Source organism: Protobothrops mucrosquamatus, unplaced genomic scaffold (assembly GCF_001527695.2).
Source record: "Protobothrops mucrosquamatus isolate PMUCROS unplaced genomic scaffold, P.Mucros_1.0 scaffold984, whole genome shotgun sequence".
Taxonomy (NCBI): domain Eukaryota; kingdom Metazoa; phylum Chordata; class Lepidosauria; order Squamata; family Viperidae; genus Protobothrops; species Protobothrops mucrosquamatus.
Window position 1 is genome coordinate 181269 of NW_015387224.1, and position 23640 is coordinate 204908.

At 36.1% G+C, this 23640-nt stretch overlaps 1 protein-coding gene across 1 annotated transcript in view; it reads left to right on the forward strand.

The window, feature by feature from the left end:
- Positions 1-1111: 1111 nt before the first annotated feature.
- TRIM8 (tripartite motif containing 8) overlaps positions 1112-23640 on the forward strand; it is a 54724-nt gene continuing 32195 nt past the window's right edge. The window contains exons 1-2 of the mRNA XM_015819771.1: positions 1112-1392; positions 1597-2278. Of these exons, the coding sequence (XP_015675257.1) occupies positions 1709-2278 (570 nt within the window). The 5' untranslated portion in view covers positions 1112-1392; positions 1597-1708. The remainder of the gene's footprint in view (positions 1393-1596; positions 2279-23640) is intronic.

Below are 23640 nucleotides of genomic sequence, written 5' to 3' on the forward strand. Positions count from 1 at the left end.
CTGTTTCGGAATTCCCATATTCTTTCTTGTCTTCGTTGTGGGCGATAGTGTGGTAATAGTAGCCCCCCTTCCCCCCATTTATTTTTCCTTCTGTTAGGCTGAAATCGTGGCTGTGTTTCTTGTTGTTTCTTTTTTATGTGACACAGGTCTGATCCATTGGTCTGCTAGCTCGTTCTGTTGTGACTGAGGGAGAGCTGAAGAAGAGAGGTGCTGAAGAGAGGTGTAGATACACATATTTTTAAAAATACATTTTTACTTAAAAGGGGAACTGAAGGGACCCAAGATGGCTGGAGATGGTTGCAAGGAGTATGTAGGGGTTTCTTTGATCTGATAATAAAAACTAAAAGACACAGCAGCTGCAGCTATATAAACCCAATTTAGAACACTCCGCGTCTCTCCTTCTCCTTCGTGTATGCCTTTCTCTTTTCCCCCATCAGGACACGCTTTGCAGGGTGGTGCCATTCACCAGCTCCCCTCCCTTGTCTTTTGCATGTTTGTTTCTATTTCTCTCCCCTAAATCCCACAAATTAAAAATAAAATCAACTCAAAATGGCTGAGGACTGAGTAGGTCCTCTTGGAATTGTACATTTCAGCAGTTCTCTTCTAGCTCTTGTCTGTCTTCCTCTTCTCCCACCCCCTTTGCAGGCTGGTTCCAAAAGGAGAAATAGCTTTCATGTCAGAAGGAAAACAGAGAAGCAAAGGGGAAGAGGCGGGGTCTGGGCTTTTCATTAGCAGTTGAGAAATTCCTTTTCAGTTTGATCAAGGCATACTTGTTTTCCTTCCAGCGAGAGCAAACCATCACTCCAAAAGGCTGAGGATTTTGGAGTTGGGAGTATTGTTTCCACCTTACTTTTATGAAAGATTAAAAACAAGGCAAATCATGAAAACAGAATTCCAGAGAGCATTAGAATAGGTTGTTTTTCCATTAAACTTGTTTCTGATTATTACTGCTCTTCAGACTAGACGTTTTTAAAGTATTTTTCTTCTCCTCATTCCTATTTGTAAAAAGAGCAAAGAATGGGAGGGTCCTTTTGGCTCTGGGCTGGAATTTCATCTGAGTGATTGACCGTCTTCCTACTGCGATTGCACTGTCCCAAAGCCAAGGGAAAAAAATTCCTTTTGCACCATTCAACTGCATTAGAAAACTAGCTGCTCCTCCTCTCCTTTGCATATGGATTTATCTCCAGCTTTTTAATGATTCAATTAAAGACTCAAATTTCTTACAGAGGAAAAATAATTGAAAAGGGAGGCTTGAATTTAGTCACAAGGGATACAAATTCCTTTCAGATATTAAATGCTCAAAAAGTGGTAAATTAGGAATATTTAATATAGGAAGTTTATATGGCATTTGGACTTCCTTCTGGATTTTGTATGGAGTTTTTTCAATTCTCGGTAAGTTTTACTTTTGCTTTTCAGAATCAGAAATAAAAACCTTATAAGAATTAAGAAAGTTTGGCTTCAAACTTTAGAAGTATCTATTCTGCAATTTTAGTACTTTGTTAATTATATTTAATATAAGTGGGGTTGTTGGGAATATATTACTTTAAATTTTAGGAGATCTACATTAATTGCATTTTTAATTTTTTGGTTCATTAGCAATTTAGTGGCCTTTCTGTTGCAAAAGTGGAAACTCGTCATCATCTGCTTTAGTAGACCAAAAACTGACTTTTTAAAGAGATTAAAAGGAAAGTTCTGATCTGGGTGAGACATGGCTGAAAACTGGAAGAACTGTTTTGAAGAAGAGCTTATATGTCCTATTTGTCTGCATGTCTTTGTGGAACCTGTCCAACTTCCTTGTAAGCACAATTTTTGTAGGGGATGCATAGGAGAGGCTTGGGCCAAAGAGTCGGGGCTAGTGCGTTGTCCTGAGTGTAATCAGGCTTACAACCAGAAGCCCAATCTTGAAAAGAACTTAAAATTGACCAACATTGTGGAGAAATTCAACTCTCTTAATTTGGAAAAGACTCCCTCAGTCTTACATTGTGTCTTCTGCCGCCGTGGGCCACCTTTGCCTGCACAGAAGATCTGTCTAAGGTGTGAAGCTCCATGCTGTCAATCCCACGTTCAGACACACCTGCAACAGCCTTCTACAGCACGTGGGCACCTCTTGGTGGAGGCGGATGACGTCAGGGCTTGGAGTTGCCCCCAGCACAATGCTTACCGACTGTATCATTGTGAAGCTGAACAGGTTGCTGTTTGCCAGTTCTGTTGCTACTACAGTGGTGCACACCAAGGGCACTCAGTATGTGACGTGGAGATCCGACGCAATGAGATTAGGGTAAGTAGGAACATTGCTTCACACTTAAATGCAGCTTTCTTCTTGTCTGCAAAATACAACTGGTGCATTTGACATTAGTCAACCAGTTTTCTCTGATGGTGGATGGGAGTTGCAGAGGAGGGGTCCTGAAGCAGCCCCCAGCCTTTCTCTTCTGTTGGAGTACATAATTGTGGGCAGCCTAGAATCCACCCTGTTGCCTGTCCAGAGAATGTAATGCTTTCAGTTGAGGTGGTGAATGTTGTCACATCAGTTTAAGTGGAATAGAGGAGGTTATTACTTTAAATGTTTTTAGAAGAAAAGCAAAATAAAAACTTTTCCTGTAAATTAAGTTACTAGGCTGTCTTGCCCTGGCAGCAAAATATCTTTGGCCAGTTCAGTGCTTGGTACTGTAACAAAGAACATCAAGGAATTTGTATTCTACTTCAGGTAAAGGCCAGTTTCTTAGCTGTCTCCCCCCCCCCCTTCTTTGTTTACCATTAGCTATGGTTTACTTTGTCCCTGTTTTGATCTGAGGCCAAAGAGGAACCATTGATATCAAATGATAAATAATAGTTGAAAGTGCAGCAAGAACTTTTTTCTTATTGTTTTCTTGATTGCACATCAGCAGGATCACTATTGTTTTAGTATCTTTGCTTCTTAATTCTGCTAGGAACAGTTTTATTTTCAATAAGAAATGTGACCCCTTTTGCACAAATGTAAATTTTTGCAATAATAAAATGACCCATTCCACCCAAAGGTGACCTTTCTGTATAAATAAATAAATATAGAAGTAGAAGTGGTTGTTGAGTTTTGGGTTTTGCCTTTTGCCTTTTTTCTTTTTTTTCTTTTTTGCAAGGCCTACGGAATACACTCTTCCATTGCTGCTAACAAGATTTACTGCAGGTTGCTCTGTGAACTTATCCTGGCACTATTCTCATATCTTAAATGTGAAAATGAAGTAAACAAAAGCTGACGTTATTTTTTCAGACCTCCTTAGAAATCTGTCAAGGGAAACCAGGCCTCTACTGCACAGGATGTTGGGGGAGGGGAGGGGAGGGATAAAGTAATGGGAATGTGTGTGGTGGGGAGGTGTCTTTCAATGTAACTGTAGTTACTCAAACAATAAGGTATAAAATGGGTGTGTGTGTAACAATAGTATTATACCTTCTCTAAAAAAAACAGTTCTTTAAATGTCATTGCTCTGCAAATCTCAGAATAGCAGTGGATCATTTTATGTTATTAGGGCATAGGCTTATTAGCAAATATAAAATTCCATATGGGATAGACTCTTCTCAGTGTATAGTAAGTGAAGCTATAGAATTTTCAGTAATTTCCCTTTTCCTTATTGCTTTCAGAAAAAAATGCCCTACAATACTCTTTGGTTCACTCTAGGAACCTTTTCTACAGACCAACTCTCTTTTCTGCTCTTATTCAGAAATGGGATGCACAAAAAAGCCAATGGACCTAAAGGTTTAAAGTACAGAACTGAAATCTGGTTTTAAGCAGCTTTGTTCTCAATAGTTGGGAGCAAAGACTTTATTACATTGCAGTCCTCTTATTTTGTAAGTTTTCTTGTCAAATCATTCTTCTTCCCTTCCTCCTTTCTGGCCAACTTCCTAGAAAGGAATACCATATGAACTCAACCCTCTCTCCTACACTGACCTCATGCTATGAAGGGAGATATGAGATGGGCTCTTCATATTCCTCCAAAAGGAACAAAAGATATTCCCCAAAGAAGCCATCATTAGGTGGTGGAGCAAGGGAATGTAATTGGAAGAACACCAACAGCTTCAAATGAATATTTTGCACCTTGACAATACAGTAAAAGTGAGATAGTCAATTGGATATTCTGTATTCTTCAGATGGTTTTGCCTGCATCCCTTTAAATTTCAGCCAGCCTGGCCATGAACATATACTTTGGACTGTAGTTTCTTTAATTCCTGACATTTCAGTAGTTTCTGATAGGCTGAAATTTCAGGGGTCTTTGGAGGGGGGGGGGGTTTCTATACATGGAAGTTATACAAAAGATTAAAATATGAAGGCCATGAAATTTTATTGGACTACGGTCGTAAGATCACCTAAAGTAGTTTAGTTAGCTTTTGGCAACATTAAAAATGGCTATGATAGACTTTTCCTCTGTGTCATCATATCCCTTCATGCATGTTTATCTATGAAATGAAGTTGTAATCTATACTGGTGATCATGAGGCTGAAACCAGGGAGTGGTGTTTACTCTGGATTAATACGGAGTTTAAGGGTGTGATCTTGAGTATGTGGCAAAAGTCAGACTGAGGAACAGCTGTGTGACAACACCTGCATGTAAAGACAGGCTGACTGGGCCCTGTCTTCTTTTTTTGATCTGATCCAGTTGCTTCAAAATCTGCACAAACAGGTCCACAGATTCCTTTCAAGCAGCATTGTGTAGGATAAATATTTAACAAATGAACAGCAGTGGCTGTAAAACAGACAACTTTTGTATATTCCAGTGTTGCCAAAATGACTCACCATTTAGCTGCTAAAATGGGGGAGTGAATAAGTCATAAATAAAATTGCTTTCTTATTATTTTCCAATTGGAGAACTAATCTTGTGGTTGGGATGTGGGTATGTATTCTGAATAGAAAGAGTGAGTTTAAGCAGAAAGATTATTCCCCCCCCCTCTACTTTTTTGGAGATGGGGTGGGAGAAGAAGAGGACAAGCCAAATACATCTGTGAGTGGCTCTGCACACACCTATATAGGAAGAAGGGAAGATCTGGCAGAACTATAAAGAAAATCATAGGATTGGTTTCTCCCTTTCCCTCTCCTTTTATTTATAGATAGGAAGGAGAAAAGGAAGGAATGTTGGATCAAATAGAAAATATATCTTTTTCCTCAAATCTAGCAGAGATTTGGCAAATGACTGATGAACTGAGACTGGCAAATCCCACTAACAGTTCAATTCAGAGCTTGCTTCTTGATAATGAGTCAATTTTCTGGAATTTTTAGTTATGTCCACACCCAGTTTTTTCTAAAACTTACCTTGTGTCCTTCATTACCTTCCATTATATAACGTAATAAGCTATATTTATTTTGGATCTTACTGTGATAGTCAGGCTATATATATGAAGTGAGTTAGTAAAAAGTCATCCCAGATTGTCTGGTGGTATTTCTCTGAATAAGCAGACATTGTCTCGAAATCAACTGAACTCTGTGTCCTTGGTTGGGCTGGGCAATTCTTGGTTTTGACTGCAGTTTATAGTAACGAACAAAACAATACATGTTGAGTTTAGTTTATTGTTGGGAAAAGTTTTTGCTTCTTTTAGCCCTGCTGAACTTAGCACTTTGGGAGAATATTTTGAAAGCTAATGTGATTTACCATTAGTCTTTTTAAACTTATATATCCTATCTAATCTGTGTGAACCATTTCTTATTCAAAGTTCTGAGGATGTCTTTAACTGAAGTTAACTTTACCGGTTTTTTTGCATGTAAGTGTTCCAAGGATATGAGCTGCTCAGTAAACTCTTGCTGGCATCCATCAGTCTTTTTATAGTTTTGTTTATATCCATTGAGTCAAGTATGTCTAACTACAGCACCTAACATTTTGTCCTTTTGATGAGTGTATATTGCTCCCTTTTTTTCTCCTGTAATGTTAAATTTTAAACTATAAATGAAATGAAACAGAGACTTGCTACTTTTGGAGATTTCACTTGTGTCTATACCTTCCATATTGTTGGTGGCATATTCAATCAATATCTATCAGTAATGGATGTAGGCTACATCTCTTCCTGTCTCTGAATAAGTTTCTTTCCAGTGTCCTTCATTAAAGAATATCAATCTTCCCATGGTATCCTTCATGTGTCTCCTTGACTAATATCCTGGAATATTATTCATCTCAGCCTTTTTCTAACTTCCTTTTCTAACAGTTTTTAAATGCTGTCCATATATGCAGTCATGGACATTTCTTTCTCTTTTGCACCTTAACACAGATTGCAAAGTTTTCTTACTGGCCATGCACTAGGCTTTTTAAAAAACAGTTTTTCATTGTAGTAGAAGTAAAGGAAATAAATAGGAATATGGAGATGTTATGAAGTGAAATGCAGACATTCTAAGGATAATGGGAAATGTCTTGGAAAAAGTGAGGACTATGATAATAAAATTAAAGCCTGTCTCTTCCAATTGAATAGAGGGTTTGTTGGAATGAGTTAAGGATGTTGGGTTTGTTTCTACAATGGACATGCTTGTACAATTTTTATCAGTCATAGGTAGTTTTGATTATAGAAAGTTTTCCAGTCCTGAGCTAGATAAGGCAAGAGATGTAAGAGTTCAACCATTATTAAAATTAGGACATTTGGTTGTAAGAAACAATATTTATTATGGTTTGATTATGAGTTGTTTCATGGTATATGCCGCATTCATGAGTGCTCTGAGAAATATGTAAAATTGAAAAAGAAAGCTAGTATTTTTAAAATGTATTGGATAAAAACTAATTGTTTCTCTTACATGGATCTATCCAAAGTATTTATACACCTCGGCAACCACATGTTCCTTTCATATTTATTAAAGCTAATGTATGAAGTTGGTGCAAACAAGATTGTCAAATCAAGTATGAACTAATTTCTAGTTCCCATGGATTAGTTTTTCCCTTTATTAGTGACTTTGGAGCATTAAAACTAGTGATGAGCAAAAGAAATAAATACTTGATCAATGGAAGAACTCTTAGTCAAAAATTGCAATGAATTAGCCTGCTTGGAACAAATAGAGATAGTCATTTCATGTGTTATTCTAAGTTTGCATGAGCAGCAAATTTGGTATTTTTAGTACCAGAATACAAAAGCAAATTGTATTGTTTATATTTTCTTAAATTCTACAAGATTCCAGAAGTTGTGAATTCTTAATTTGCAGATAGCTTGGTTTGCCCTCTTAATAAAAAAATAAAATCTTCAGAAACCTCAACAAAGGGGAAAGAAATTGAACACTCATTTTGAACCCTTTTTATGCTTATTATCTTGTAATGTTACTACTAATTTAGGTTTCTTCTGTTTTTAACTTAAAAGTCAGTTTTTGAGACCTATAATAAACCAGCTTGTAACATTTATACATTTATTATTTCCTTATTGGTTTGATTTCTATGACCCATCTTGCCATAGCAAAACTTAAAAAAAAACCTCTTAAAAACGAATAAAAGCTTGAACAGAATATAATAAACACCTTGGAATTATCCCTTATTTTGCATATATATTTCTCTATCATAGACAGACTTTTGTAACATGTTTTAACATGAGAGGCATTGAAGAGTGCTGTGTCAGTCATATGGACTTCTTTTCTAACTTAGTCATTAGCCCATATTTTAAATTTTTGTTTTAAAATGCAGTTCCCCACTACCTCGTTTTTTTATGTGATATGGCAAAGGTTTATATCAAAGGACTGTGAACGTAGATTTTCTTGCAGAAGGGATATTCTGTTCTGTCTGCCAAGTATGAAAGAAAGACACTTCTGACTATGAAACAACCTAAATTGCCTCTGATGTATCCCATATCTGCAATAAATGGGAAAAAATAGTGCTGTTCATGTTCATTTAAAACGAACAGAGTTTTTCCAAAGCAACTAGATTTTTATAAGGGAAGAATACTCAGAGCATCTTCAGGATTGAATTCTAATGCTAACATAGCAAATGGACAAAGGAAACAGGAGAAGAGGTTTCCTGAACTCTTAGTAGGGCCTAATCTAGCTTGCTTTGCCTTTGGAGGCAAGGAACAGTTAGTTTATGTCCTGCAAATTGGCTTTCCATGCTTTCATCAAATGCTTCCCCCATTTGGCTGCATTGCTGTGTGTGTGTGTGTGTGTGTGTCAGAAGATGGCCTTTGTGCCAGAGTACATTCTGACAGGAATTTAGTTACCTGGCCCCAAAGAGGCCCAATGCTTTTTTTGTGTTGAAAAAGGCAGAGTTACAACAGCCCCACCCAAACCGCATACAGGAACCAGCATGTGAGAAAAAAACAAAATGGTTAAGAGTGTCGTTCTGAAGCCTTCTTTCGTCAGAAGCTGTGCTGAGGTGTCATTTAAAAATCATTCAGCATAAAAGGTATTATGGCCTAAGCATGATTTAACACAGTCATCCTTTCTTCCCCTCTTGCCCAGCCACCTTCTGTGTTCATCTTCCTTTTTGTGGGTGAAAATGCTTATAAGGTCACAGTTATAATTTTGCACAGGCAAGCTGTCTCTGGGTGGCCTGTAAAACATGTTGCTGTCTGTTTTCCCAGCTCCATTTTCTGCTCTGCCTATCACTTTAAATGTGATGTGAAGCTGCAGGCGTTCTTCTCCACAGCAGCCCCCCCCCCACCCCTTTTCTTTTCTTTCCTGAAACTGGCAAGGCCTGCTGAGGCCTTTTAATCTCTTGGCTTTCTGCATCCTGAATTTTCTCCTATTTCCATAGTTCATAGTTCCCTATTCTATGCAGCCATGTCCATTTCCCCTCTACCTTGGTCATGCTTCTTCCCAAATGCTCTTTAATGGTTTGTAATAACCATTTTGCTACTCCTCATCTCTCTTGCTGATTTTCTGACTGGTTTGGACAGCCTCTGCATTTTTTTGAGCTGGGCTTCTGTTTTCATGGAAATTAACAGTGAGAAAATTAAATGTATAAAATAGAAGAAAGGACTGTTTCACAGAAATTTTGGAGGTTAAGGTCTAATTATCCAATTACCTCTTGGATGTTGCCCCAGAGTAAATGTTTGACCTAAAGAAATGTCACATGAACTTATCTTGGGAATTCTTACATTTGCTAAAAAAAAGGAATTTGTATGTTCATAAAGTTGAATTATTTTTTTCCCCGCTTCTCCCCAGACAACTTTTTAGTAAGATCTATGGGATTGCAAAACCATTCCATGTGCTTTATTCTGGGTCATCACGGAAATAGGCAGGGTGAAACACATGCTGTGAAGGGAACCTATAGATGAGGATCAAGCACGTGGAATTTCGGAAACAGGTCACACTAGTGTGGGTAGAAGGCATGCAATGGAGGCAGTTGTTACAAAGCCTTTTTTAATAAAATATTTTAAAAAGATAAAAACTAAATGCAAACTAATGTAAAGAAAGTAAGAAAAAAATCAAAGAGAAAGCTAAAGTGGAAGAAAGGAAAACAATAAAACAAAAATAAATAAGGAAAAAAGAGAAAAAGAAATGATTTCTGATTTTTTTTTTCTACAGCAGTTATAAGTACAATGATAAATTTATCTCTTTCTCTGAAGTTACAACATGTGTCCTTTCTATAATCTATCCTGTCTAATCATAAAACCCATAAATCATAAATATGGTTTTTCTGTTTTCCACAAAAAGTCTGTACGGGGTTTCTAATCAGAGAAGTCAGTTGGGCAAGCTAAATAATCTTTACCTCCATTGTAGGTATTGCTCAAGCTTTCTATTTTGCACATACAATAATCTTACTGCAGTTACCATATACAAAAACTAGGATCCATGACTACATCCATCAATCCCAAAAGACTGACTTTTATTCTCAACTATATATTAATCTTTAAAATCCTCTAAATCAGGTACATATTTGAATTCAACAATTTCTAGCTTTTTTACACATCCACTAAATATAAAATCTCCCTTCTTTTTCATATTTCCAGCATGCCTTTGAAGTGCCTTTATGCTGTATACCCTAGGCACTTTTCCCTGCTTACATATATCAATGTTACCTCATTTTATAAAAATTCTCTTTAAGATTACAACATAATGTAAATTTCTACCCTTTCAACCACATATTTTCCTCTTGTTCCATATGTATATTGTAACCAAAATGTTTAGCCCTCTTTATCATACTGGTGGGTGTTGACTTAACACTATTCATTTAACAACAGTTAAAAGTTATGATGGCCTCAGAAAAAAATGACCTATGACCCGTCCTTAAAGTTACAACCGTCACCCAATGGTCCTGATTGCAATTTGGGTGCTTGACAACTGGCTCACATTTATGACAGTTGCAGTGTCTTGTGGTCATATGATCATGATTTGCGACCTTCCCAGCCAAAGTCAATTCAAGAAGCTGAATTTGCTTAACAACTGTGTGTCACTTAACAATCGTATGCTTCATTTAATGACCATGGTAAAAATGGTTGTAAAATCAAGTCCAGTCATGTAATGAGCCATTTAATAACTACATTGCATAGTGATAAAAATCCCAATCTCAATTGTAGACATAAGTTGACTACTGTACAGGACTACCTTTGCATTTTTTTACTTGTTCAACTTCTGTTTCATATTTCAGTAAAATTTTATACATTTTAGCAATTACATGTTCATCATTTGTACATCATTCCATTTCAGACTCGGTCTTACAATATTCAAACCCAGAAACTTTTGTCTAAATCTTTTCAATAACTATAAATAAGACAATTGGCTATTGTGTTCCTCTGCCACCAGTTCTTCTCTAGATTCTATTTTGTGTCCCTCTTCACAAAATTCTAGTATCTTACAATAAGTTAGCCATTTGTGTTTGTCTGTTATTTCTGGTCTATAAAATGTTTCTTGTTCTGAGAGCCACAAAAGTGTTATTGATACAGCCTGAATTTGTATTTATTTCATATTATGTCTGGAACATCTAACATAATGAATTTTAGTCACAGAAGGCTTTTGTAATGGAAAGAAATACAAATATCCCCTGATCCCTGCAAAATAGACTCATGGTCTATCTTTATATATCAAGCTTGAAGAAATATATCTGTTAATTTTTGGTTTGCTTCTCCCTTTAGCCATCTGACAAAAAGAAAGCATATGGGAATAAAAGTAACTACCCTCAGTGACCTTGTGGTTAGATGGGAGAATGAAGATCAGACTCTGTGGCTTTCATTGATGCCCATCCTCATCAAGCCATGCTTGAATGAAGAGCAAAGCAGAGAATAGTTGGTTACTGCCACCATGAACCTTGATTGAAGGGCAAAAATTTGCTGTATCGTATTTCACATTTTGCCTTCTCTTCTGAAATAACTGGTGCCATTCCCTGTCTAGACTTCTGTAGCTATGCAGTTTTTGGAAGACTGGGGACATTCCTTTGGCAATGGTAAATTTTGGTGCTGTATTTAGTGCAAAGGGATGATAAGCCATTCTTTTTCCTTGTATGAATCCTATTGAAAAAGACCTAAGGCACCTTCATTTAAAAGTCTAATTTCCTTCTCTGAAAAGAGGAACTCGATGGCAAAGCTTGACATTCCCACTGACCTCCCACTAATTAAAAGGGCAGAAGATGTGCTTTTTAGCATTGTCTACATTGTTCTGAAGGTTCTTTTTCATTCATCTCCTCTGTCCAAGTCTCTCTCTCTCTCTCTCTCTCTCTCTGTGTGTGTGTGTGTGTGTGTGTGTGTGTGTTATCCTGTTTTGCTTAGAATCCTGTTTTCCTCTGTGTGTGTGTTTTAAATACCCTGACTCCCTACCCTTGCTCATGTATGGTGCTCATCGGAACCATTTACAAAAAACAGTGCTGTGGGTTTTCTGGCATTGAGATAGGAGAGAGAGGAAGAGGAGGTGAAGGGAGAGAAAGAGGAGGAAACAATTGTGATTGGATATAAAAAAGAATAAAAGCTGCTGGCTTCCCCAGGGCCCTTGTGTTCATAGCTCTTCTGCCCTCCCCTCCCTACTTTGCATGTTTGAAATAGGTTTCTGGCTGATATGTTATGTGGGAAAACAAGGGCCTTTCTCTTTTGAACCAACTTGGTATTTCCTAACATATTCTTCCTGCTTGATATATAACATCCCTCAGGATTCTCTATATATGCAATGCATATGCATGCTGTGGATTTAGGTCTGGAGATAGGTTTTCAGATTTGTGCAGAAATCTGTATTACTAAAGTGTTACCTAGAATATAATGTTCACCCTACTTATGTAAATAAAGTACGAAAACAGCTGCGTCAGTTTCAATTCAAGGAACATATCAGCTCTGCAAATACATACATACATACATACATACATACATACATACATACATACATACATACATACATACATCCTATATAAGTAAAGGAATATTTTCTCTATAAAATGTTTCTTGTGTATGATAAACTTTCATTTTGAGGAGAACATACGTATTAGTTTTCTATGTAGCGGAGGAAATGTTTTGATTGAAGTATCAACCTATTCTCCAAAGCACCTGAAGGCAGGACAAGAAGAAGTGGATGGAAACTAATGAAGGAGAGATCAACCTAGAACTAAGAAGAAATTTCCTGACAGTTAGAACAATTAATCAGTGGAACTACTTGCCTCCAGAAGTTGTAAGTGCTCCAACATTGGAGGTTTTTAAGAAGAGATTGGACAACCATTTGTCTGAAATGGTATAGGGTTTCCTGCCTGAGCAGGGGGTTGGACTAGAAGACCTCCAAGGTCTCTTCCAACTCAGTTATTCTGTTAATTCCAAATATATTTCCAAACAGATGTGGTCCCGAGTTCTACATCTATTACCTTGAAATATATAGTATACATATAATTTGTTTTCCACATTATTCTCTATGGGACATCTCTCAGATTTGATTTTGAATTGTGGGGTGAAGAATTCCAACAAAAGAGCCTTGATTTTATTTTCTTTAAATGCATTTCAAATCCTCTTAGTTACATAGTATTTTATGTTTTGCAAGTGCCTCTTATTTCATTATAAAACATGTTTTGATTTAACAGAAATGAAAATAACATTTCTTCAGGGCACATGAATGCAACTAGCAGGAGGAGTGATTGTAGAATAAGAAAAGAGGGGAATATTGACAATGAAAGGCCTCCCCAAAACATGCATGAGAGAGCACTACTGAAGATGCTTCTGTGGCTTTCCAGAAAGGCTCGTCTAGTCAGCTGAGTAATCTCTATGCTGAATAGCATTCCACAGCATTGAAGGAGGAAGAATGCTTTGAATTAAAAACCTAAGCGCACTTGTATATGGAACGTGGATAAAAACAAAGAAATAAAATGTAAGCAGTTATTAATGTCTTGGTACATTTCTACTTTTGCTATAGTTTCAGATGAGAAACATGGTCCAGGGAGATTTTTTTGTGGGTTTGATAACTGGGTTGTTGCCGCTTTCTGAGGAGAGAATGGAAAGACTGATGGATAGGGCAGGCCTTTGGGGATCACAGGGTTTAGGAAGAAAATCCTCACATGCTTTATTTATGTTTTTAACAAAGATTGAATAGTCTCCAGAATTAAAGTAGGAAGACCAGTCTAGCTTTCATGTTATAGAAACCACCTTTGTGCTTATAAAATAGTGAATGTCTTCATTTTACTGATTTTTTTTTCTGTTGTAGATAAACTCTGACCTGTGCTGATAAGCACACAGGCTGGTTACTCAGAATTAAGTTTTCCTTTGTTATAAGGGTGGACGACCATTTGATGGCTATGGGCTACATCTAGCTTTTAGGAAAGTAGTAAGGGCCTTAGTTGGCCAAACAACAATGCAAAACTGGTGAAGCCAGAGTTTTTATTGGAGGAGGCGATCTAGATATTTTTGAATACATTAGAATGTTTATTTTAACTTATTAAATACTTAAACCTACTTTAAAGCACACACTATATGTTTTCTGTATGTTCCATTTAAAGATGAGAAAGTAAACAGTTAAGTGTTCTGAACTACAACTGAAGGAAATATGGTTAAGAGGCCATAATTTTTAATTGTAAGGCACTTTAGATTCTTTTAATGATATGCAGTATATAAATGTTTAAAAATATTCCAAATATTTGGCTTATACAGCAATATTTTTGGACTAGTGACATCCACTTTTTGTTGTTCTCACAGTTATGGGAGTGGTACTACAATGGTCTGGCTGTGCTGCCTGCAGATGCTGTTTTAATCCAATTCTTATGGAGGTCAGTAGGTTGGAGAATGCAAATATTCTTGGCCTCCCAAAATGATCCAACAAAATTAAAGATAGTGGCCACCATATTTTTAAGGATTACTTTTTATAATAAATTTTCCAGTACTTTTCTAACCTAAAGCAAATATATGGAACATATATTATACTTGTCAGAGAGTCTCCCCATTCCTATATGAAGAAACTCAAGAAGTGGAGCAATCTAGAGATTTCCTCTCTTCCTTCCAGGATTCAACTATGTTTAATAAAATGACTGTTAATTACCTTTTTCCCAAGTCATTTCCACACTCTTTTGTATAACCTTCCAAATACAGGAATGCTGTATGGAGTTAACAGAATAACTGAGTTGGAAGGGACCTTGGAGGCCTTCTAGTCCAGTTGCTAACAGCCCGAAACAGTATGGTTAATGTTAAGTTGCTGAGAGTTGGATAGAGGTACTGAGTTGCAGGTTCTTTACCTCTGATCTGAAGGAAAAATATACTTATCCCAGGTACAAAAATATATAGGTACAAAAAGATTTCACAGAGGTATAATAGAAACTAAGAGAGTGTTATGAAGCAGGAAGTCATTATATGAATTTCTGCCTAGCCATAAACTCAATAGATGGTGTAAAATAACACTCTAAACCTCAACCTCCTGTCTTCAGAAGTTTCAAAATCATTGTACTGATCTGCCTTAGAAACAAGATATAAAGATTACTGGAAAGGTGTGGAAAGCACTTTGAACACTAATCTGTTTTTAAATGCCCAGTCTTCCCATGCAGTTATATAAAAATACTCCTTCTAAACCCTCTGATCTGGGCATATGCCAATCATATATATGGATGTTATCTCTAGATTGCATCTATATGTCTTTTTCTGTGACTTGTTCGATTACAAGCCAATCTTATTGCAGTATTAATTTTCTGAAACGAGATTGCAGCAGAGTAAGAAACCTATTTCGGAACTTGAGCTATTCTATTTCTAACCTGCAATTTGTGCCTGCAGTTGTTTGCATCAGTTTAGGTTTGGTCCATCAAAGGCCATTTCTTTGCTGTTCTCTATTTGCTTAGAAACGGGCACATATTGATCAAGCATATGGTTTTCAAAGAAGAATCCATAATAGAAGGAAAATGAACAATTCAGAAACAGTGTTTTTAAAAAGCCATTTGGAATTCTTTCTTAAATGACATGTTACAAAATACATGGTATGTTCAAACCTGTACGAAGCAGATTAAATAACAAAAATTGACTGGATACTGCTTGCAGAAACAACATGCCCCTTCCTATAGCTTCTCTTTTGCAACTGAAAGTATTCCATTTCAGACCATTCAGGTATGTAGGACATGTACATTTCACTCTTCCATGCTAGTAGTAATTTTCCATTGACTGTGATCTTCTCTGTTGTACCCAGCCTTTCTGTTTCCTGTTGTAGCATGGAAATCCCATCAGTCTATCAAATTAAAAAAACAGATTTTGAAGTCCTAGTTTATATCCAAATTCAACATGATAATTGTACTCATTGGATTTCTTGCTAGAGTTATGGGGAAGAGATTCTCCTGGAACAAGTACTGGCTATTCTCAATAGACTAAACTGAGGATATCATTAACTTCACAGAGCTAAATAGGAGCATGCTCAAGGATAGATGGGTCATGGTTCCCATCTTCACACTATGTGTTAATGGTTACATAAAGCCATGGATGTGGCCTTTAAAGCTGCTGAAAAAGTGGCTGCTGAATTAAATCTTAGTGTGACAGAAGGGGAAAATAATAAAATACTTGAGGAGCAATCTTAATAATTAAATTTGATTTTTATCCTAGTTCTGCTCACTTTTTGCATAGGTGGAACCATTGCATGGGTGGAACCATAGCATGCCACTGAAAAGCCAGGTGTAGCTCCCATTCCAACAAAGTAAATACACTACAATTCTGCAGTGTTTTAAGTCTTTAAGACTAAGACAAAGTCCTGGTGGTGATTATACTGTATCTTGCACAAGGTTGATATCTGCACTTGATAATCTTCAAAAAGGTTGCATAGTCTAACCTAATTCTGCACTGGAAAATTCCAATAAATACCTGAAACTGAGATTCATTTCCATAAAGACCATACTTTTGTAGTAGATATGAAAAACTGAACAAGATAGATATAGAGAATGCTTAATTTCTTAATCTGTAAGATTTTTTTGGTTTTGTTTTAGTGTCATTAGCAATATGAATCTTTGATTTTCTGCATCATAATTTAATAACATCTTTATTAAAACTATGTCTCTATTGCGTGAGCAGAATGCACATGTTTATCCCTATTTCTGTAATCTTTGGCCTAGTTAAAAAAGATAGCTCAATGTCCATGCATTGTTAAAACTGGTTTATTTAATGTATGTTCATCTAGGAGTCAGTGATCAGAATCCATCATCTTGGTTATTGTGTATCATGAACAAGTTTAGATTATGAACATATGAGTTCTTATCAATATGTAATTCGTGTGTAAGGACCTCTGGTTTACTTATTGGAGTCACATGTCATTTCTTGGAAACAGAAACTGTCAAGTCTGATACTGTATTACCCCAAAAATAAAACAAATATTTGTCAAATAAAGCAAACAAACCACTACCAAAAAGAATAGTCTATTCTAGGGTCTGATTGTCTAGGATCTAAGAATGCCATTTTGAATAAGAATCAAGTGTTAAAACAAACAGAGATCCAGATGAGCATTCACTTATCATGTACAGAACATTTTAACCTTGTGCTCCATCATGTTGTAAATAACTGAATACAGATTTATGGCAAAGCTTAATGAGTGGGTACTTTTGTGTCATACAACAATTTGGCATATTTTTTCAAAAAACTTTTTCAAAAATATATTTTTATTTCAAATGTTTGAAATGCTTTGATCCCTCCATAAGTACCAAAACTAAATTGAAAAGGTCTAATAGAGGTACTAATATATTTCCTTATCATTTTCGATCTGATGTTCACATAGTAACTCAAAACCTGAAACATATCTTGTTTAAATTTCTCCTTGCCTGTTAAATTTCTTAGGTGTCCTTAAGTTGAATTTGCATTTCACGCTAATTAATAATAACGTTCTGTTAATTTTAACCAACTACTTTGTAAATCCAACCATTGAGGTTTGTAAATTAGGTTTTCTAGCTTAACACTTTATGTGAAGCCAGTAATTGTGGATTTTTTAAAATGATGATCATGACTTAGCCAGGTACGTGACATTACTGGGAGAGTGTATGTTATTGTCATATACATAAAACTACATGAGTCATTAAAGATTCAGTTCAAAAAATATCAGCTTGCATGAGGGGGAAGACGTTCTAATCTATAAGAATCAATGATACGTTTTTGCCTGCCTTGCTTAAAAATAGGATAATAATATGTACATTACAAATGCCCACCTCACTCCAAAGAATTGGTGGCTTGAACAATCTGTGTCTTGGCTTTGATTCTGTACTGTATGTAGAATCCTCTGTTGCTTGGCTTCTTATATGACACCCACATAAATGCTCATATGCATATGCAGTAAAGAGCTTTTTTAAATATACTGTACAGACACAGGCTACACTGAAAACATAACAGTTGTAGATAGATCCAGATGAAACAGTTGGCAGGAAATAAAGGTTTGAATGACTGTCTTCTTTCTCTCTCTTTTTGAAGTAGGAATAAATGCTGGCCAGCCAATCTGCTTGGGCAGTATGCTGCTTTTAAAGAGAGATACGATTTGTAAATTATCTGAGCCTCTCATCCCCAAACTGTGTACCATTAGTCCATTTTTAAAAAAGAAACCAGTAAGTTGACTATTTTCAAAATTTTCAACTTGAATAGCTTCCTTGCTACCATTCAGTGAATTGGCTGATCTTTAAATCTCTTTCTGGTGATACATTTTTCATTTGCTCTGCTTGCTTCCTCAGGTTCTTCTTCCCCCTTGCAATGTGTTCCTTTTTGCTGACCTTGCAAACAAGCATGAGGTCAGATGCTCTTTTGCACACACACGATTATTGATAATGTTTTACTGGGCAGTAGGAATTTCTTTTGCCTCTATAAGGAGATAGTTTTATGGATGGGAACAAAAAGCGGAACAAAAAGCAAAATTAAGGTTTCCAGGAATTTCACTGTACTTTCAGAGTGGCTTGCCTGATCAGCAAAAACTGCATTTCTGCATCTCGCTGGAAGCCAGGAAGGGATGGCCTTTCCCAGACAAAGGACTCTGTGTGTGTGTGTGTGTGTGTGTGTGTGTGTGTGTGTATGTGCGTTCGCACCAGCCTGCCTATCCCTTTGTTCTCTTGTTCTGGTGTGCCATACGCTGACATAGAAAGCTGATTTCCTATGGGCTTGGAATAGGGGGTGTAAACAGGGGTAGGTTGACTGAATTGCAGGCAATGTAGGGTGAAAGACATAAGATCTCTGGCTCCATTATGACCCCAGAAATCTTGGAAAAAACACAGGACTATTTATGAATATCTCCCAACTAGCTTTATCATTATTACTATAATTTAAGCATAGTATTGCATATTGGAGAAAGGAAATCCCCTTTTTTTCGGGTGAAAAGCAAATTGAGAATGCTGTTGTGGAATAAATGTATGTTATGGAAAGGCAAATTTCTAGGGAGGTTAATGCAAGTTTAAATATGGGACTAATCACGATTAAAGGAATGGATATGGACTAGGAGACTGATTGTCTAGTCCACGGGTGTCAAACTTGATCGTGTCATGTGATGTATCGTGACATATCACAACGTTTTTTGCCTTTGCGGAGCGGGGTGGGCGTGACCTGCGCATGACGCACCCAGGCCGCGGGCTGCCAGTTTGACGCCCCTGGTCTAGTCTATTTGATAATCATCCATACACAGAAATACAGTTTTTCCTTTTATTTCATTTTCTGGGGCACTAGCTTAGGAATATTATTACTGAAGTAGCTCTTCAGTAGTTTGCCAAATGAACATATATATGATTCTGCATGTTAGCCAGTTTTTTTCAAGAAAGCTGTAATTGGCAAAGCCTTTATTTCCCATTCTCTCTTTCTATTTTACTGATTTTGAATTTTCTTCCTTCTCATGTATGTGTTTCCTTTGGCTACATATAAAATAAATTATTTTGGCCACCTAATGAGAAAGAAGGATTCTGCTGGGAAGGATTGAGGGCAATAGAAGAAGGGGACGCCAGAGAATATGGTGGCTGAATGGAGTCACTAAAGCAGGAGTGAGCTTAAATGGACTCCAGAAGATGATAGAGGACAGGAAGACCTAGAGGAACATTGTCCATGGGGTCACGATGGGTCGGACACGACTTTGCAACTAACAACAACAACAACAACAAATTTTGAAGTTTCATATTGTGCATATATGCTGGACAATCAATATAATGGAAATATTTTCAAGGAAATACGCATTGAATCTTCCTGCCCATATATTAATAGTTTTCCTCCTAATTTTAATATTTAAAATATTTCAATAGAATAATATCCAAACAAAGCTTTTCTTTGAATATAATTCCAGGAATAAAAAGCTAAAATGTTTTTTAATTTGATTTTTTACCTACTTTACAAATTAAATAAAATGAAAAATTAATATTGTACAAGAATATTTCAGAATCAGAGCCCACTTGGCCCTTAGTAAAGCAATTATCAACAATAATTGTTGCTCTGGATGACCAAAAGTAGAAATATAGCAGAACTGATGGATTTAAAACTTAGTTTTGTCAAATCATGTATGGGTGCATGGGATTGTGCATGTTATTCAACATGAATTCTGGCAATCAGTTTTCTGCTATCTTCAAAGACAAAAAAAGCATCCTAACTTTTGTTGGTACCTCTATAGGAACAATAAAGATCCTGGGAATAAGTGCTGTATATTGTACAAAGAATTGTAGAATACAATTGACTTACAACAGTTTGTTTAGTGACTGTTCAAAGTTACAGCAGCATTGAAAAAAAGAGACTTATGACCATTTGTCACAGTTATGATCTTTGCTGCATCCCCATGGTCAAATTCAGATACTTGGCAACTGGCTCATATTTATGACCGTTGCTGTGTCCCAAGGTCATGTGATCCCCTTTTGTGACTTTCTGACAAGCAAAGTCAGTGGGGAAGCCAGATTCACTTAACAACTGTGTTACTAATTTATCAGCTGCAGTGATACACTTTAACAGTAGTGGCAAGAAAGGTCATAAAATGGGGCAAAACTCACTTAACCAATGTCTCACTTAACAACAGAAGTCGAGGCCTACTTGTATTATCTCTCAATTTTATTTTTTGGACAGATTAATTTTACATTGTATTCACTATTTTTCTATAATTGTCATGGAAATTAGATAACATTACATAAAAAATACTATTTGTTAACAAAATAGAAACCACTACAATGTAAAAAACTAAATTGGAGAAATGTGTCTTAACACCATTTCAAATGGGGGGAATCAAAGAAAAATATCCCAGTTTGGAAGTGAACTTTTATCTATCTTTTATGTATGCTAGATAAAAATATTTCAGAGCAGAAGTGTCTTTGGAATGGCCTCTTTTGCATATTTTAATATGAAGGTAGATTCTTAATCAGTTCCTTGCCTTATTTTCCTTAAAATTTAAAAAACAATATTTTGAACTGAGCCAAGAATGCAACTAGCAATTGGAGATGGTGGCAGATTAAAAGTAAAAGCCATAGAGGCAGATTAAAAGTAACAGCCATTGAACCTATTAACCGAATCACTAGCCTTATAACAAGAATAATTTATTTAATCTAGCTACGTAATACTGTACTTGAATTTGAAGAACTATACCAGTGATGGCGAACCTTTTAGAGACTGAATGCCCAAACTGCAACCCAAAACCCACTTATGTATCATTGGGTGCTGGGTGGGCATGGCCCATTGGGTGGGCATGGCTGCAGTGGTAATGACAGACTGGGTGGGACTAAAAAGTTCAATCAATCAATTCCAACTTTGCAAGATTTTTTTTTCCTGCAAGAAGTTGAAATTGATTGATTGATTGATTGAACCTTTTTTTTTTTTTTGCACATGGCGGCGGAGGCCTAAAGCGAAAAGATTTTATAAAACCCAGCTGAAGGCCTAGGACTGGGGCGAAAATCAAGGAAACTAGAAGCATAGAAATAGCTTAATGTAGAGTAGCATCTGACTGGTTGAAACTTGAGTCATGTGATAAAGAAGGAGTGGAGATAAGCAAAACAATATTGCTGCATTAAAGAAATACATAACTAAATCAAGCTTGCAGGGTTTTATATAGTTGATTTTAATTGCTGAATGTGATGCATGTGATGCATCTGTTGACAGGGTTCCTAACCTGTGGACAAAGAGGACTACGGCTTGTGTCTGAGTTTAGTAATTCGTATAGAACCTACTTCAAGTAGAATGAAGTTGTAGGCTTTTTGAGGTTCAATGTGATGGCATTGCAGAAGCAAGGCTCTTCTAGTGCTGACCCTTGGTTAAGAGACACTAAAATAGGTTGCCTTTTTTGTCATTCTATGCTCTCTTTATGGACATGACAAAATATATAATGTAAACGAAACAAAAAGCAATGGGAAGTGACTTAGTAGACTGACCCCCATTTCCTAAGACGAACACCTAAGAGAAAGATTATTGTTTTTGAGATTTAAAAAAGTCAGCTTAATAATAAATCAGTGATTGAAAATCAAGAAATGAGAATGCAGTGCTAATACAAAAAAGCTAAAAAATGTTTAAGTCAGCAATCCCATTATGGAAAAGAATCTGTTGAACAAAGCTTGCAGTTTGTTCATTATATGATTAGGTAATTTAATTACACACTGCTATATGCAGCAGAAATTTTATCTATGAAACTCAGGGAAACAATACAAAATCCCTGAACATTTAGAAATAAATAACAGTTTTTGTTAGTGTGAGAAAACAAGAACATACGGGACTTTTCTGTTAAAGAAAGAGTAAGAGAAAATATGCTGGTTGCTTAAGAGATACAAGGATATAATACAATAAAAATGCTATCTGTTAAACTGATAAGCAATGTAATTCTATATACATTTTCTAAAAAGTCAATTTCACTAAATTCAAGGAATCTTACTCTCTGAAAAGTGCACTTATGGTTATAAATATGTCATAATGTATGACATCAGAAGAGTAAGCCATGGGAGATGGGTTGCTATTCCTTTTTTTTGTGTTCACATCTTTGAGCTAATTGTGAGTTTAATGTTTTAGTAACAAGGGATTGAATAATGGATTTTTGGTCCATTATATTTTAGATGCTTTCCAGGAAATCTTTTCAGAAAATGGGTGGAAATTACACACTTTAAACCAGAGGTAAGTTGCAGATGTTGTTCAGTCATAGTGCTTAGCAGCCTTAGTTAGCCTAGACATCGTTAAGGAGTGTTGAGAGAGACTATTCAACAACATCTGGAAACTGACATGTTGCATTATCTCTGACATAGTCTTGATGGTGCAAATTCCAAGCTAAAAACTGCTGTTGCTTTTTGTAATCGGAATCATGTTGATTTTCACTAAACCAAATAAAGCAATACCTTCACAATGTTGAAATAATTTTAAGATAAGTCTGTACGTGTAAACTGAGTTCTCTATGGAGGCCTGTTTACATTTCTGCCAGTAAGATCTATTATGATAGAGGCTTTAGGAATTCTTTGGAGTGCATGATTGAGAATAATTTTCCAAAATTAAATATATCTTGTTTTTCTAGTATTTATCTTTGCTGTATTAGTCATTAATCTAAAGGTTTCATGTTGAAAGATGCAACAAAATTCAAACAGAATTTATTTGACCTGTTTTTTTTAATAGGCTTTATTCTTTTTTTTTGGGCCAATGGAGGATAAGATAGAAATCTATTATTGCAGATTTGCATTTGGATGGTCTCACCATGTATTTCTTTCAACCAAGATGAATTGGACAGTTTCCTGTTACTTGCTCCAGATGAGAAGGGCAGAGGGAAGCAAGACAAAAATGCAAAACAATTAGCAAGCACTTAGCCATTTGACAATATTGTCTTTTTGTGTGTATGGTGTTTAATCAAGAAGAGCCTTCTCCCCTAAATCTTTATAAAATATAAGAGAATGTAATCCATTTTCTAAATTAGCCTTCTATCTGATGCATCTATTAGCTGTAATTCAATATAGCTGGCACTAGTTTGGGGAATGCCGTTGAAAAAAAATTGACTACTTTTCCTTTTGGCTTATAAATATAAGCTGCTTACACCTCCATTTTTTGTCTGTTATAGGTAATGCAAATAAGTGTCCCAATAAGTTCTAAGTGATTGGTTATAAAGTTTCTTTTTCTTTCTTGCCATTATTACAGCTCTCCTGCTGAATTCACAGGAAATAATGTTTTCTAATCATTTAATGGGAATTGGCTAAATAGGTTATGTGAAATTTTATACAGAAAGACCATGACAGTAAATCCCCAACAAATTTAGATGCTTAGTCAAAAACATATACTATCAGTGATGTATACCAAAATGTACTTTTTATTGCTTGGAAAAAAGTCTTCACTGGTGAATTATGTCAACTGGCAAAAAATCTGGGAGTCCCAAACGTAATTAAATTTTCTTGTCTACCTTTGCTTAGAAAAATCTCAATAAATAAACTCA